This window comes from Rutilus rutilus (genome assembly GCF_951802725.1).
Source record: "Rutilus rutilus genome assembly, chromosome: 19".
NCBI lineage: Eukaryota > Metazoa > Chordata > Actinopteri > Cypriniformes > Leuciscidae > Rutilus > Rutilus rutilus.
The window spans coordinates 28942077-28960590 of NC_140232.1; the positions used below are offsets into that span (position 1 = coordinate 28942077).

At 36.9% G+C, this 18514-nt stretch overlaps 1 protein-coding gene across 1 annotated transcript in view; it reads left to right on the plus strand.

Annotated features, from left to right (window-relative positions):
- Positions 1-225: 225 nt before the first annotated feature.
- Positions 226-18514, plus strand: part of med27 (mediator complex subunit 27) — a 69250-nt gene continuing 50961 nt past the window's right edge. Inside the window, exons 1-2 of the mRNA XM_084389352.1 lie at positions 226-464; positions 988-1132. Of these exons, the coding sequence (XP_084245478.1) occupies positions 262-464; positions 988-1132 (348 nt within the window). The 5' untranslated portion in view covers positions 226-261. The remainder of the gene's footprint in view (positions 465-987; positions 1133-18514) is intronic.

An 18514-nucleotide genomic window follows, 5' to 3' on the forward strand; every position in this document is an offset into this window, starting at 1 on the left:
ATAGTAGGCTGTTTGTGTCATCTGATGGAGCCATGGACGGCATGATAAAAAGAGTAAACTGAAGAAATGAATAGAGATAATTATGTTTTTGCTTATAAGCCGAGATATTAGTTTATTTTAAATTGATGTTTTGAAAAAATATATTTTTTCCAGCTACTTTGCGAAATTAAGATCCTGTAACTCAAAGAAACTACAAATCCCATCATCCCTTTCAGCAGCAGTGACGTCACTCGAGCGCCAGTGTTCTCAGACGGAGAAGTGATGGCGGACGTTATGAATGTTGGAGTGAATTTAGAAGCTTTTTCTCAAGCGATTAATGCCATCCAGGCTCTTCGATCGAGTGTAACCAGGGTGTTCGATTCTCTTAAAGATGGGATGAAGAATAAGGAGACCCTTGAAGGGCGGGAGAAAGTCTTTATAACGGAATTCCAAGATAATTTACAGTCAGTGAATCGCGATTTAAAGTGAGTTGTCTGACAGAATTCACTAACCCTGTTCACTAACCCTTGTAACGGTATTAACACAGTAAATGCTGTTGTTATTGTAATAAACCATGGTAACTTAGTGGTACTACCCAGTCCATTGCTGTCAGCATGAAAAGCAAGTAACCAGAATATTCTAGTCTTCCATTCCATAATGTTTCCATTATTATTTTGCTATCTTAACAATTATTGTAACTTAGTAACTGTTTGGGCGGTAATTATGGTTACCGTGACATCTTTTTAATTATGGTTCCTGAAGTCAAAACAGCTAGGCTTTAGGAACAATAATTAAAAAGGTGTCATAATTTAGAAAAACATACCTCTCTCTCTTTCTCTCTCTCGCTCTCGCTCTCTCATGTACACACACACACACACACACACACACATAGATATATACATACATGCACACATACAAAGTATACATGAGTGGAGTGTGACATTGGTTTATTTGTGTATGTGCTAGTGTAAAATATCAACCATAACAGTACGACTGTTGCTTCTGCAGTGAATTGGAGCGTCTCAGCACTTTGGTTGGCAGGCCGTCAGAGAGTCACCCCTTACACAACAGTGGACTGCTCAGTTTAGACCCCGTACAGGACAAAACCCCTCTGTACAGCCAGCTGCTCCAGGCTTACAAATGGTCCAATAAAGTAAGTTGTCAGCATTTTGCTCATTCACCTAGCATTATTGTCTTTATATGCAACCTGTACAAGAAGCTGTTTTATAATGTGAATGTAATCAGGGCTAAAGGGATGGCTTTAATACGGAGCCCCTAAAGGGTCATGGCGGTGGAAAAATAACAAGTCAATGCTTTTCGCATTCTCTCAAATCCGTTCACTCGCGAAAACCTTTTGAGCTCTTTGTGAGCGAATGCAAAGTTCCTCGGCGTAAAGCAAAACATTTGTGAGAGAACGCAAAAGCATTGACAAATAATTTTTCTTCCATCTCATATTGTTTTCCTTTACATACGAGTTTTTCATACGAGACAAAAAATTAGGGACGCGCGATATATCGGCCACAATATCGGTATCGGCCGATATATGTTCATTTTTAATGTTATCATTATCGGCCCAATAAGAAAATTTGGCCAATATATTAAAGCCGATAAATAATGGATTATTTCCTTCAGCTGAGACACTTCAGATGCGCTACTTCAAAATTGCTTTAAATATGATTGGAATCCCTTCAAAAATTGAGTGCAACATGTGCAGCACACATACAATTATAATGAGAACATCATTATAATTGTGTGCTTGGCTTTTAATGGTGAGACTTTTATTTTTGTAATCAGGCTCTCAAAAATGATGTACAAAATTGGATTTAAATTGATCGCTTTCTAATATAAATGATTATCGGTTATTGGTATCGGCCAAATTTTTCATATCGGTGCATCCCTACAAAAAATAAAGGTCCTTCTACCAAAAGATATAGACCTTAGTACTGAATGCAAACAAACGTGCATAGTTTCTGTAGGTTCTGCTCAGTGGTGTTGAAAGCTGTGTGTAATATCATATAGGAAAAATGATATGAACCCTTGTATTTACTGCAAACTGGCAGAGCCCTCTCTCAATTCGGCTTAGTACTTTACTTGTGGAAGTCACATTGGTTTTGTCTTCGTGTAGTTTTAAAAAGTTGCTTCACATCTGGTAATGAATTCCCAACGAACAGGAATGCAAGGCTTTTACATCATCATGGGTGTCAGACTCGGCTGAGACGTGGAATGGAATATCATCTTGCGTCTAATAATACTATAATCAAGAGGAAGCAGGTCTACAGTTTGATGATCTAATTCACAGCGCATCAATGAGACGCATTATAGCTCGTAGCTGTGATTTGCTTAATGCAACGTGAGCAGTTCCAAATGTAAAAAAGAGTCCGAAGTCCGTCTGCTTAATTTGACAGAAAATAGAGTTGTTACTTCTTGCCTAGTAAATCTTCTTTTGTTCCTGTCCTGAAAAGGCTGTGAAATTATGTTCTCTTTGGATCAAGGTCCTCAAGCGAATCGTCTCAATAAAACGCACACCACGTCTTGCCAGAAGAGCACACACTTGAGATTCAATAGATGTGGGTGTTCTCACAGCAGAACCAACATTTGCTCAATATCCATTACAGCTGAGTGCTTTGACTTCTTTTGATCTTGAGTAGGTCTTCTGTCCTAAGTGTTATTGAACAAGATTTGCTATTCTTACTGTAAATGCAATTTCACAGGATGTCTGCGCTCTGTTCTTGAGTTCTTTGATGCTTTGCCTTTAGGTGATGCAGGTAGCAATATGATAGATGAGGAATTGAATAGGAAACGCTTTGTTTTTTTGGAAACATGGCACAAAGCTCTGGGTGGATTCTTAATTTTGGGGGGTTTAAATAATAGGTCATTAAAGGGTGAAGCCTGTTCTTCTGTACCTTGAGAACCTGTTGAGGCTTTTGTTCATGAATTGGTGAATGTGTCGCAGGTTTATTTATATATAAATATAAATGTGACTGGGGTTAAAGTACTCAATCAATAGCAGCTACTCATCAGTTGCTCTCTCCACACGGTGTGCAGAATAGTAGGTGTACTGTACGGGCGGAGGTCTTCTTCCTCAAACAAAAGCCAATCTTTTCAAGGTTGCTATTGCATAGAAAAGCTCTTGAAACATCACTGGTTGGTGTCTTTATTTTTTGAAAATCATTCAAATATATATATATGTATGTGTTTTTTTGGTCAAACGGGAATTGAATGTCTCTTCTTGCCCAGAAGTGCTTTATTTATTCCTTTTTTCTAATATAGTGGTTGTGCATTCCTACTTTGTCACCGTGTTGATTTTCTTGTTAGCCTCAACATTAGGACTTTGTGATACAAACACTTTTATTTCTAGGGAAACACAATGTAATGGCCCCCTATTGATCATCATCAGCATTTATTTAGTTAGTTAGTATTAATTGGTATCAAACTAATAGACCTAAATATATTGTGTATTTAATTGTTTATTCCTATTAAGTTTACATCATCATCTATAGCTTTTTCAAAAAGGAGTATTGATCCTGATATCAGTGTTATTACAGTTATTATAGTTTACTAAAACTATAACCATAAAAACAAACATGTTTGTTGCTTGAAAGAATAAAAACTAATAATAAAAAAATAACTTAAAAAAAAAATAAATAAATAATATTTCAAGGCTATACTTTTCTCATTTTCATTTAGTTTAACTTGATGCACTGAAACTGAAATAAAAATGATTAACTATAAATGTCAAAAACACAACAAAATACACTACAATTTTAACTAAAATTATTATGAAAATGGAAAAAAAATAAAAACTGTAATATAGTCTCTGAATAGGCTCTATGCACGAACGCTGCTGACGTATTTCCGGTAGGATCTCAGCCGGCGTCTTTACTTCCGCATAGCGCGTTCTATAGCGAAGTGTATAGCGGCAAAACTTTAATAAAATTCATTTTCTCAGAAACGGAGACAACGATTTTAGAAACTGATTCGCTAGTCGGATTTCGCGCGATATGAGAGAATACTCACCCTCAAAGTTGTCGATGTAGCTCGAAATTTATAATTTAAAGAACTTCTCTTTCTTACTCTTATGTGTGACAGTTAACTGCCTCACAATATTGTTAACATCATTCTCGTTAACCGCTGGAAGTTCTTGTAAACAGCGAGTGTAATTTGCCATTATCTCCACCTAATGCAAAAACGGCTTCCGACGCAGCACCGGATGTAACTGGGCGGGCTGAGACAAAACGCGGAAGCGATCGTGCATAGAGCCTATTATACTTAAAAAACACTTGTTTGATTTTTTTTTTTTTTTTTTTTTTTGTAATTCCGTTTGGTGCCAGTAGTGGTGCAGAAATTACCTATAAAGGTTTTGAAAGCAATCAACAACCAAGCCAGCTTCTTGTAAGAAAGTAGACCGGATCAGATTTGGTTTCATGTTGACTTTTTTTTTTTTTTTTTTTTCTAGTTTGAAAACCTTTTCTAAATGTCTGTGTTGTACTGGTCTCATTAGTATAAGCCAGTGCTACATGAGGGTGGTTCATGAGGTTGCTCTGCCCTCTCTGGGTGGTAGGCCAGCTGTTTTCCCACACTCTGAGGCTGGGAGCGTTACAGCAGGATTAGGTGTGTCTGGGCAGGACGGTGTGCGGGTGAACATGGGCGTGGGGCCAAACCAAGCCTTTCTGCAGAAGTATTGATGCTTCCACGCCGTCTGTCCAGACAGAACCACCCCCGCCCCACTGTAAATACGATCGATGCGAACGTTTCTGCCATGCAAATGACCCCAGGATTAATGCACTTGGTGCTTTTAGTACGGCTGTTTTTGCCCATTGTCTCCTTTGTGTGGGTATCTCAGTCTGGTATTTAGGATTTGATGGGTTTTTTTATTTTGTGTGATCATTATGGAACATTAAAGGGGTCATATCGTGAAGAATCAACATATTTTTCATTCATTTGTAATTGAAAATGGTGAAATAAAACTAAATCATGACTCTTTTTAAAAAAACAAAAAAATGCTCTTTTTGCTCTTATAATTGGACCTCAAAAGGTTAAAAAAAAAAGTATTACTCCTTTAAAAACAAGTGATCCCAAAGCATTTGTGTTGTAGTAAATTATGGTGCAGATTTGTGTGTGTGTGTGTGTGTGTGTGGTTTTGACCTGGCATTTTTACAATAATGTATGTTTCACAGTTGTACTTTTGCCAAAGAAGACCATCTTGTAATATTGCTAATTGTATTTTTTAGTGGGCATGTAATCTGTTCAAGAACTGTTAAGGTGATCCGGTTGGATTTGAGAGTGAATAGATGAACAGTTAATTAAAGGAAAACATGTTTCGCCTTTGGCTACTAGCTGTCACTCACCTTCATTATGTCCTGGTGTGTTTTGTCTCAGAAATCTCAAGGTCCACTCCTTCCTGAGGCTTTGGGTTTTTTTTTTTTTTTTTTTTTTTTAATTGAGAAGCATTTTACATTAGGAAAACATTAAGTAAAATATAAAGCAGGGACATTTTTTAACAAAAAATGGTAACTCTTTACAATAAGGTCCCATTAGTTTACGTTAACCAACATTAACTTACAATGAGCAATACATTTGTTACATAAAAATGAATAAAAAAACAACTCCTCATTGTTAACTAGGTCCAGTAAATATATATTATAATAACAGATACTCGCCATTCGACTTTTACATGGAATGCAAGAACAATGCAAATGAAAAAAAATCTACATAAATCGGAAAGGAGAGGTTTATGACTTTTCCCCCCAGAATTTCAGAGAAATTAGGTGATGTGCAATGGATATTATGAGAAAATGAAAGTGTTTTTTGACTTCCAAAACAAAATTAGGAACCTTTAAAACGGCATAATGGGGCACTTTAACTAATGTGGTTAACTAATGTTTAGCACATGGAACCTTATTGTAATGGTCCAATAAATAATGAAACGGTCCAATAACTACTTTTTCTGAGATCACTTGACCAGCTTTTGTCAAGCAATATTGGATGGCATCAGTATTGCTGCTTATCTCTTTGCAAAAGTCTTATGTTTGTGTTTACCATGGCTTTTCCTGACAAGTGTCTGTTTCATTGTCAGTTGGAAGCCCGAACGTCTGTTTAATGTCAGACAACATTGTATTTAACACATGCGCTTGTGTTCTGTCAGTACAACAGAGATGTCAGGGGTGCACAGAGACGTTTAAGCACCTGCTTATCCCTGTACCAGTGCACAGTTAAGACATCAAGCTGTTATTCTGTCAGCTTTAAATACTAGTGCTCCCCTAATGCCAGCAGACCCGGGGCTGCCAGGAGCACATGAATTATGGGACAATTCAGAGTTTTTGCAGAAATTTTTCATGATTCTAATCTGCGTTTGAGCTAAGAGTTTGTTTTTGTGTCTCTGGGGTTAAAACTTGGGTAGAGTGAAAGTACAGCCATTGGTTTAGTCTGTAAAAGCCCTTTCTTCATAGAATAAATATTAATAAAAGACAGAATAGTGAAATGTGTGTTATTTACACACCTTAATGTTGTTCCACCCCATTATATTTTGCTTAAGGACAAAAAAGGAGCATGAACATAGTCCACATGATTTGAGCATTTTGAGCAAGTATTCTGAAACCATACAATAGCTTTGTGTGAGAAAAAAGTTTGAATTTTTTATTTATTTAATTTTGATCTTTTTATGGGGCTTTTTATTTCATTTTATATTTTTATTTGTTAATTAATTTTTTTAAATATAAATTTCCGGTAACTTTTGGTTTTATGGAAAAGCGCACATAGGCAGCACAAGTTTTGTAATAACAGTAACACCAGGGACAATTTTCATCTTTGAGTGAACTATATCTTTAATTTTTGATAAAAATGTCACTTGACTGTCCTATTGCTCATCAATGTATTGTTAGTACATTTTTAATTGTTTTATATTTATATATAATATATATTAGGCCTATATTAAATCAAGTAAAATGCTTATTAAGAGAAATAGCAACCATATTTTCCCCCTTTTTTATTAGATTACAAGTAACAATATGCAAATGTATTTCCCATTTAATGAAGCCAAAGCCTCAGGAAGGAGGAGACCTTGAGATTTCTGGAGCCAAACACATCAGGCTATAAGTTATGATGAGTGACAGCTAGTAACCAAGGGCTAAACATGCTTCCCTTTAATTGTCTTTATAACTTGTGACCATGCATCACGAGTGCATATGTCTGTCATTGATGGAAACTCTGTGAGTAAAATGAGACACAGACTTTGTTGACTTTCACAAGGTCACTTAGCCAGCAGCGCTCTGATATTCTTCTACTTAACCGACGGTCTTGTACAAATGGACGAACTAATGAGATCAAAAGATTAAGGAGCAGAAATTAGCCCCACTAGTGTGAAATTGCTAAGATTGTAATTTGCTTATGTATAATAGAAAATCTCCCTTCTTTGGACATAGACTTTATAATGACCCTTTACATAAGCAATCCCTTCATTCAAGCAGATCTCGAAGAAATTCCACATTTGACTTCATTCTAAAACATGGAGGGAATGGAATCCAAATCATATTCATAGTCAAGCCAGCTCAGGGAGCGCTAAGACTCCTGATGGGCTAAGGGAACAGTCTAAATCTATTTTTCTTTTTTATTTCATTCCTGCTATATCATGTCCACTAGGTCTTGAACTATACGATCATTTCGGTTAATGCCAACACGAGTGAAATGATTCTCGATGCAGATTTCGCATAGCAAAAAAAAAAAGAAGGTAAAAAGTAATTGAAGTCGAACGCACCATTATTTCAAAATTTAAAGGGGTATTTCAGTCAAAAATTTAAATTCTGTAGTGATGTACTCGCCTACAGTCAAACCAAAAATTATATATATATGTAAATACGTAATTATATTTTTTGACTAGAGGGTGCAGGACACTATAGTTCATTTATGTAAGTGAGGAGGATAGCAAAATAAAGTAAACTGTGACATATTATACCCCAAAATTCTTCATACAGTGGACTTACCTGTAAAAGTTATAAATATTTGGGACCAAAAATTAATCAGACACTTTGACCTGACCATGTTTTGCTTAAGTGTTTTTTCTTTAATTGGTAATGCGACCTTTTTACAACACAGACTGAACAAAATTAAGCACTGCTTGGTAATTGGTTGACCTCAGTTGGTATAATCTAATTGTGTACTTAAATTTAACAGCTGACAGCTAATTCAACCTAATTCATTTGTGAGGCAGTCAGAAGCATGGCCAAAACCAGAGAAATATCAACTGATTTGATAACTCTTGAATTCTTGTCCTGTTTTATTACCATTTTCTAAACTATAGCGAGTAATCTGTGATAATGTGAGAAATGTTGAAGGTGTCTGAATAAATTTTGGTTTGACTCTACATGTCGTTTAGAACAGTGTTGTGTGGACTGAAATACAGAAGAAAGTCAGTCACACAGGTTTGTAAAAATGTCAGGGTGAGTAAATTGACAGAATTTTCAGTTTTGCATGAACTATCCCTTTAATGCTTAAATGCAATATTAAATTCTTTGTATAGCAATTGATCATGTGACAGAACCATTAGTGTTTGGCATCAGTGGCGTCAAGACACCTTTTTTTTGAGAGCTACGGTAAAGGAAAAGATTTTCGATGATTGAAAATGAATTAACGTAGGTTATGTATTAATAAAAATTTTACATTACAATATCCACCTTGATGATTTCAGTAATGTAGCTGCCATTAGGCTGGGCGTCCAACTGCTAGTCACAAGACAGTCCCCTGTGTCTGAGTTTAAATTATGGATATTTATATAATCACAGTGCGTACATTTTTTTCCTGTTTTATTTATTTATTTTTATTTTTTTGCCCTCAAACTAATCAAAAGAATGCCATGAATGTTCCAGAGGCTCGTGGCTTTTCACATCGTACAATGTCCTGAAACCGTGCGGCTGGTTATGCGCTTTAATCATGTCTTGAACGAAGCTGTCAGAGGAAACAAATGGCAGACCTCAAACCCGGAGCCCTCAGTAAGATCAGAGAGCAGCGGACTTGCCATCACAACATGTTTCAGCCCTGCAGTTAATGATGGAGCATGTGTCTGCCAATTGCTGTGCCAGGGAGGACTAATAGCCTGGTCAGTCTTAAAGATCAGCGTGGCGCAAAGGGACGAAAAGGGGTGGAAAAGAACGAGAAACAACTAACAGGGGCCAAAAAAAAGCAGCGACCTTTTGAAAATGCACTGCTCTGAGAAAAATGTTTGATGTGGTAACTTTAGCAAGCTTGGATTCCTTATTAGTTTCAAGACAAGGGAGTGTAAAGTTGAAAGAACAGTGGTCTCGGCTCGCCTCAGCCTGCTAATTCCTCATTAAAATAGCAAGGGAACCTTTGATAGATACTTTTTTTTTTTTTTTTTTTTGAGCTGGCTATTCATGTGAGTGAATATTCATTCAAATCGTTTGTTTAGGATTCCGTGGGGACGATGTCTATTTGTTGTGTCCTGTAAATTTTCTGATGGATGGTTAAATTGTATGAACCTAGATGATAATGGTACTTCCTTGTAGGGTTTAACCTAATTGCTGTCGCTGCTTGGTTCTTGGTTTGTAACCTTTTAAGATGGGAATTTCTGAACATTTCGAGCATTTCAAATTTAATACGAATAAATACATAAATTGGAGAAAAGTGGATTTACAGGTTTGCTCTTTTTTTTTTCTTCTTTTTTTTCTATACTAAATAATAAATAACATCATAATTAAAATAATTGTTACCATGTATGCCACCAATCCTGGAAACAAAATTCTTAAATTTTTTTAATAAGCAACTATATACAAGATAATTTTGTATAACTTAAAGGAACTTTCTTGCAGACCAGTTACCGTTCAATAAAAGTCTGATTGTTTGGGTTTAATGTATTCAGTCCATTTACTCCAAATAAATAAAAAAAACTACAACTTTTGTCCATTTACTCCAAATAAAAAAAAACGAAAACTTTTGTCTGGGTCTTTTAAGAAAAAGAAAGTCTTTCCATCACACACACACACACACACACACACACACACACACACACACACACACACACACACACATATATATACAGTGGGTACGGAATTATTCAGACCCCCTTAAATTTTTCACTCTTTGTTATATTGCAGCCATTTGCTAAAATCATTTAAGTTCTTTTTTTTTTCCTCATTATTGTACACACAGCACCCCAGATTGACAGAAAAACACAGAATTGTTGACATGTTTGCACATTTATTAAAAAATAAAAACTGAAATATCACATGGTCCTAAGTATTCAGACCCTTTGCTGTGACACTCATATATTTAACTCAGGTGCTGTCCATTTCTTCTGATCATCCTTGAGATGGTTCTCCACAAGGGTGCAGGGATTTGTATTATTTTGAAGCACCCCCGGACGCCGCCATTGGCTAACGGAACCCCACCTGCAGTTAGCATCCCATTGACTCCCATTCATTTTGGCGTCACTTTGACAGCGAATAACTTCACATCTGAGGCGTTTAAAGACTCCATTTGTCCATTATTTATTTCTAAAGAAACACGAAAATGTATAAAAGGCTCCATTACCTTGTAGCTTACGTTATGGCCCTGTAGAAGCAGTTTTTGTAAAAGTAGGCTAACGATTGCGTCACAGCCACGCGACTCTCTGTCGCACAGTAGGAAATTACCGTATGGACAGGAAGAGAAGCTCGCGGGCAATCGGGAGGACGTCGAGGCAAAATGACAAAGTAATTAATCAGAACACCTACAAAAAGTTTCTCCTGCTCCAAGATCATGGACAGCTCCTACTCACGCTCTCCGTCTCTGCGAGTTTCGGAAGGTAATGATTCAGATTGATCTTGGCACAGCCACTAGAAGACAGACGGTTTGCTCACGTCACATCTACGTCGTCGAGCTCAGTTTGAGTCTGCGCAGTACGCTGGACCCCCAGGAAGTAAAAGTTTCTAATGGGCTTCACTTTGTCTCCGCTGAATCCAATGGGGTCGCTGTGTCCATTTCTTTTACTGTCTATGGTTCTCCACCTTCATTTGAGTCCAGCTGTGTTTGATTATACTGATTGGACTTGATTAGGAAAGCCACACACCTGTCTATATAAGACCTTACAGCTCACAGTGCATGTTAGAGCAAATGAGAATCATGAGGTCAAAGGAACTGCCTGAAGAGCTCAGAGACAGAATTGTGGCAAGGCACAGATCTGGCCAAGGTTACAAAAAAATGTCTGCTGCACTTAAGGTTCCTAAGAGCACAGTGGCCTCCATAATCCTTAAATGGAAGACGTTTGGGACGACCAGAACCCTTCCTAGAGCTGGCCGTCCGGCCAAACTGAGCAACCGGGGGAGAAGAGCCTTGGTGAGAGAGGTAAAGAAGAACCCAAAGATCACTGTGGCTGAGCTCCAGAGATGCAGTCAGGAGATGGGAGAAAGTTGTAGTAAGTCAACCATCACTGCAGCCATCCACCAGTCGGGGCTTTATGGCAGAGTGGCCCGACGGAAGCCTCTCCTCAGTGCAAGACACATGAAAGCACACCTGAAGGACTCCAAGATGGTGATAAATAAGATTCTCTGGTCTGATGAGACCAAGATAGAACTTTTTGGCCTTAATTCTAAGCGGTATGTGTGGAGAAAACCAGGCACTGCTCATCACCTGTCCAATACAGTCTCAACAGTGAAGCATGGTTGGTGGCAGCATCATGCTGTGGGGGTGTTTTTCAGCTGCAGGGACAGGACGACTGGTTGCAATCGAGGGAAAGATGAATGCGGCCAAGTACAGGGATATCCTGGACGAAAACCTTCTCCAGAGTGCTCTGGACCTCAGACTGGGCCGAAGGTTCACCTTCCAACAAGACAATGACCCTAAGCACACAGCTAAAATAACGAAGGAGTGGCTTCACAACAACTCAGTGACTGTTCTTGAATGGCCCCGCCAGAGCCCTGACTTAAACCCAATTGAGCATCTCTGGAGAGACCTGAAAATGGCTGTCCACCAACGTTTACCATCCAACCTGACAGAACTGGAGAGGATCAAGGAGGAATGGCAGAGGATACCCAAATCCAGGTGTGAAAAACTTGTTGCATCTTTCCCAAAAAGACTCATGGCTGTATTAGATCAAAAGGGTGCTTCTACTAAATACTGAGCAAAGGGTCTGAATACTTAGGACCATGTGATATTTCAGTTTTTCTTTTTTAATAAATGTGCAAAAATGTCAACAATTCTGTGTTTTTCTGTCAATATGGGGTGCTGTGTGTACAATAATGAGGAAAAAAAATTTACTTAAATGATTTTAGCAAATGGCTGCAATATAACAAAGAGTGAAACATTTAAGGGGGTCTGAATACTTTCCGTACCCACTGTATACACATATATAGCAATGTATATATTGGTGTCTTTGGCTCAGTGTCTTTTTAAAGAAATAGTTCACCCAAAAATGAGTAATCTGATGTTTTTAGAGTAGTCATGCTGCTTTTTTTCTTGCTTTTTTTCATTGACTGTTCATAGTGTCTACACCTGTAATTACATCTCCAAAAACACCATAGAATCATGAATGTAGTCCATATAACTTGTGATAGGTTTGCGTATGTTAACGGTGTAGGAATATTATCACTGAATAACAGCTTAAAGTTTGGTCTTTTCCTCACACAGCGCTGTCGTATGACTTCAGAAGTCGTTTGAACTACTTTTATGGTGGCTCTAGAAAAACAACAGCAGACATAGTTTTATGTTTTGATGAACTGTTACTTTTAAAACTGTTTTGATTTTAAATGCCTCTCTCTCCTTATTCAATCACTGCCTGTAGAAACTTGTTTAAATCCAAATGGGTTTCCTGCATGGAATATGTCTGATCTCATTTGCGTTACCCATAACCCTGATTTATGAGATCCGGATATAGAAAATACCCTAGACCTTGTGATCCCTGGCTGATATTTAAAAATTAATTAACCCCCTGACTGCAGCATTGCTGTCTCTTCCTCTCTCCGCCCGTCAATCTCTTTTTCCCCATTCCACCTTCCCCTATTTTAAGGTGTCTCTTTTCTCTCTCATTGCATGGGGATTAATATCTTAATTATCTCTTGTGAATAAATATTCTCAATGAGATCACTGACTATGCATATGGATAGAAGTTAGAACAGCATTTATGAATCTTTTTTAGCTGCTGCTCTGTCTTAAGTTATTAATTCTGTTAGTTTATCAGTTTATTCCAATTACTAGTTAACAAAATCTGTTTCTTAATAGATGCAGCACTGCTTGTTGCTGGAGTTTAAGATGTTTTCACACTTGGCAGGTTTGGTTAAATTAAAAATAAGTGCTCTGCAGTTGCTCTGTTATTGCACTTCATTTGAATAAGTGTGAATACTGGCAACCAAACCCTGGTGTGCACCAAACAAGCGGATCGATACTCACCTTTTCAGGGGGTCTCGGTCTGCTTCCAAACAAACTCTGGTGCGGGTTGACTGAAATATGAACGCAACACGGACCAAAGGCATCTAAATGAGTCAAAAATGTGATATCACAAGATGTGACCCTAAAAAGGACAGAATGTTCAAGGATCCTTGGTTCTTTTCCTCTTAGGAGCTACGTTGCCCATTACAGTTTGGTACCGCGTTTCTTTGCAGCAGGTCCCATTTGTGTGGCTCCTATAGGCTCTTTGTGAACTCTCAGCTGGTAAAAAAAAACAAAAAAAAAACATCATATGTACAAATAATGAGGACATTTAGCCCAGCACACAGGATTGTTTTGAATGTTCGGTAAGTTCTGTTGCAAAACATATGTCATAAAATGTTTCTGGTTTATGTCTTTCGGTTCGGTGTTAAAAATGACAGTGTGAACTATGACTAAATGTTTTTTGCTCCAGACCAAAAGAACCAAGAGAACTGAACTACAAGTGTGAACTAAATGTAAATACTGGATATTTAATGCACTCCCTAAAGATCTAATATGGCATTCAACAGGTGTTTTTGTGCTAAGAGACTCACACATTACACACTTTTACACATTAGGTTGCGTCCCTCTATAGCTGATTCGAAACAACACAATTTTTGGCTTCACAACTGGCCATAGCTGTTAAAAATCTGATCATAAATTAAATATTGTTGCTATAAGTAAAATGTGATTTATTATTTGACTATTTCAACACTTTCTCCCAGTAGTCTACCTATCAAAAGCTAACAGAACTGAGTTGAACAAATTGAGGCGATTTTCCCCTCAAGGCTGTGCAAAGGTTTTGGGAGATTTTAGATAAAGACGCACTCATACAAACAGTCATTTCATCATTTCGGGGTGCAGGCTAACAAGCGGCGAATGATCAAAGAGAGTTGTTTCAACTTGTACTTAATATTCGTGACATGATTTTGCTGTTCCCTCCTCGGCGAAGCTTCTTTGAATAGATATTGGGTTTGATGGGCGTGTGCAATTAGTTGTATGGAATAATGCAGTTCCCCTGCATAAGCGCTAGTCCTCTAAGTCTGCTTATAGTATTAAATGCAAAAGCATCAGAAATGAGATGCACCAGTTGAAGCGTTGCACAGATCTGGAAGATGCAGGGGGATGCACTGGCCTCATTAACAGAATAATCTTTAAGAAGTTTTTAAGAATTTAAAGGTGTTTTAGAATGTACATCCTATTTGAGAAAAAGCTAAGATTATATTAATTTGACAGCACTTGAAACGTATTATGCATGATAATTCATTCGCAATGCTTTACCTATGAATTATTGTTGTGAGTTATTACATTATTTATTTATTAATTGCTGGAAGTTTAAATAGTAAATATTGAAGCACATGATCAATATCGGTTGCTTGCATTGAGCTTCTGAATCTATGCTAAACCTTTGCAAATTTTTAGATTTATATTTATGTCTGATTATAGTTATGTAAAGATAAAATGCATTACAATCTTTATTAACCCTTTCATGCATGAATTATGGTAACCTCAGTCGGGATTTTTTTCCTATGTGTTTTTATTGCTTTTAGGGCATGAAAAACAAGATTTGAATTATTGGGTTTTTTTTTACACATTTTTCAATGAGATTTTCAGATGTCCACTTGAGTGGACAGAATGCGTTTATGGTTTAAACTGAAGAGATACTGTATTAAATATAATACAATAATCAAACAGATAAAGTGTGTATTTAACAAACTAATCAATAAAATGATATCAAATCATGTGAAAACTATAAAATATATACAAACAATATAAATGTGAAATATTGCAAAGGCAATTTATTGAACTTCATACAAGTTGCACTTCGCGTATCTTTGATATCAGACCATGAGGACGTGATTCCATCAGAATTTTCTACGTCCTGTCAAGGTACAACTGTGGAAACCACTCAGATGCTCCCTCCAGTGTACCAGAGTATGTCCATTTACCCTTATTAGCTGATAATTCTGATTATGTTCAAGATGGACACATTTCTAGCATAGCCCTCCTCTGAGAAAACCTAGCGATACATTTTTTTCAATCTCATCTGAAATGAGCAGTGTTGGGGATAACGCATTACAAGTAACATGCATAACGCATTCAGATTACTTTTTAGATGTTACAAGTAATGTAATGTGTTACAAGTAGCATGCGTTACGTAATCAGATTTTTTTTAATGTTACGAGTAATGTATTACAAGTAACATGCATTACATAATCAGATTACGTTTTGATCTAACAAGTAATTAATTACAAGTAATCTGCGTTACGTAATCAGATTACTTTTTGATGTTACAAGTAAAGAAACGCATTACAGTAACATGCATTACGTAATCAGATTACTTTTTGATGTTACGAGTAAAGAAACGCATTACAGTAACATGCATTACGTAATCAGATTACTTTTTGATGTTACGAGTAAAGAAACGCATTACAGTAACATGCATTACGTAATCAGATTACTTTTTGATGTTACGAGTAAAGATACGCATTACAGTAACATGCATTACGTAATCAGATTACTTTTTGATGTTACGAGTAAAGATACGCATTACAGTAACATGCATTACGTAATCAGATTACTTTTTGATGTTACGAGTAAAGAAACGCATTACAGTAACATGCATTACGTAATCAGATTACTTTTTGATGTTACGAGTAAAGAAACGCATTACAGTAACATGCATTACGTAATCAGATTACTTTTTGATGTTACGAGTAAAGAAACGCATTACAATAATGTGCATTACGAAATTAGATTACTTTTTGATCTAACAAGTAAAGTAATGCATTACAAGTCACATTATGTATGATTAAGTATTTTCAAAAACAATATTCACAAGTATGAATTGTAGCTGAAATATAGCCATTGATGCATGAGGTCCACTATAGTGGACCGATGATTAATCATATTTTTCTCCCAATCTAAAATCAAAACTTGGAAAATGTATCTGTGATAGGACTCATTAAATATTGCTTGATGTTGCAATATTTTTTTTTACCTACAAGAGTCTCCTAGGATAGAAGGAATGGGTGGATATTCTGGAGCAACTTGGCATTTCTGACTGACCATTGGCCATCTTGGTTTGGAGGAGGAAACAATATAATTGCAATATGCAATGTATATGCACCAGGGTCCACTGTAGAGGTTGATCAAAACCCGTGCAAATTCAAGAAAATGCTTTTTTAATAGCTGTCCAGTGTAGTGACCACTATGCATGAAAGGGTTAAAGGGTGAACACAGCTTTATAAAGTGTTTCCAAAGTTTTTCTTGAATTGCATTTGAGTGTGGTGGCTTTTACAGATCCTGTTTGCGAAAGTGTCTTGTTTAAAGTGGGGTGTGCAACATCTTCGATTGGATTATGGCGTTCTAATGTGGTAGACAACAATGCAATGTTTTTTTCTGTGCTTCTGTGATTGTGTCTGCTTCCAGTGAAAGAGGCTGTCTTGTTTTGTTCCATTTGATGGTGACGTTGATTGTGTGTGCTTGTCCCGTGCATCCTCTCACAAGTCAGATTCTGACCCTGCACTTTAATCTTCAACTGCCCCAATGAGATGACACTCTCAGTTGCCCGACAGCATCTCTTGTCCTGTCTCTCTCTCTCTCTCTCTCTCTCTCTCTCTCTCTCTCTCTCTCTCTCTCTCTCTCTCTCTCTCTCTCTCTCTCTCTCTCTCTCTCTCTCTCTCTCTCTCTCTCTCTCTCTCGTACTCATTCTCCACAGTCCTCCACATCTTTTGTCCTTTGTCTCTGTTTTTATTTTTTATTTTTTTTACTGTCCTCTCTTTGTGAATTCTAGGGGTTGTCTTGTAGATGTTGCTTTGCGTTTCTGTGTTATGAAACATGTTAGAGGGCAAGATTGCTTTCATGCTCTCCTGTAATTGACATAAATACATAGGCCTTTAGTACTGTCTGGCATAAACTTTTTTCAGTATCTTAATGTTTTTCAGCTTTTTGACACGGTTTAATATATATTTTGATATTTACGTATTTACTCACAGTTAATATGAAACAACATTTGTAACCGATATTACTTCCACAATCAGTTTATTTTCTAAAATACAGGAAAAATGTGTGAATACAGTGTATATTGACACTACCAGTCAAATGTTTGGAATAATTATGTTTTTTTTAATGCTTTTGGAAGATGTTTTGCTGACAAAGTCTTATCAATTATTTTTGGTGCTCAAATATTATTAATATTATTTATTATTATCTCTGTTGAAAACACTTTTTGCTGCTCAATATATTTGTGGAAACCGTAATAAAAAAATTCAGCATACTTTGATAACATTCAATCATTTATTTGAAATAGAAATCTAAAAATTATTTTACTTTACTTTTTTTTTTCTTCAATTTAATGCATCCTTGATGAAGTTTTTTTTTTTTTTTTACCTACCCCAAACACACATGGATGAAGTAACCAGACAGTTTCTGGTCTCATTGACTTCCATAGTATATTTTTTTCCTACTATGGAAGTCAATGAGACCAGAAACTGTCTGGTTACTGATATTCTTCTAAATATCTTCCTTTCTGTTCAGCAGAAGAAATAAATTCATACAGGTTTGAAACAACATGAAGGTGAGTATATGATGACAGAATTTTCATTTTAAAGTGGAGTATCCCTTTAATGCAACAAATCTCTCAAGCCACTTGACATTCAAAGGCGCCTGAGCCATCTTGACAGCATTTTATGCGTGTGTTTTTTTTTTCTTACCTTGTTATGTAGCCTTTTTATTTATTAGCAAGGGCTTTTTATACAGCTGGAGCCCAGCTTCCCTCCATTCACGCTACTCTCGTACAAGATCTGGCCCTTACCAAGTAGGCTCATTAGCTACGAAAAGGAGATTCAGTTAATTAAAATAATTCCCCGTTAACACAGCTGCTTTGGTCAGCCAAATTAAACAGGGGGAGTGCTGCGCCGTCTGCTTCGCACTCAGCGAACGCCACTATACTGCCTCGGAACATGGCTAATTAGCTCAATAGGAGGAATATTTTAATAGCAATTAATGAGGCACGGGCCTATGCAAGCTCTAATTTAAGAGCCTGGTTTGTGTGGGTGTGCATGCCGATGAATTCTAAAACCTGATGAGATCGCTTTTGTCACTGCTTGTGTTACGATCAGCCTAGCTCGCTACCAGCGTG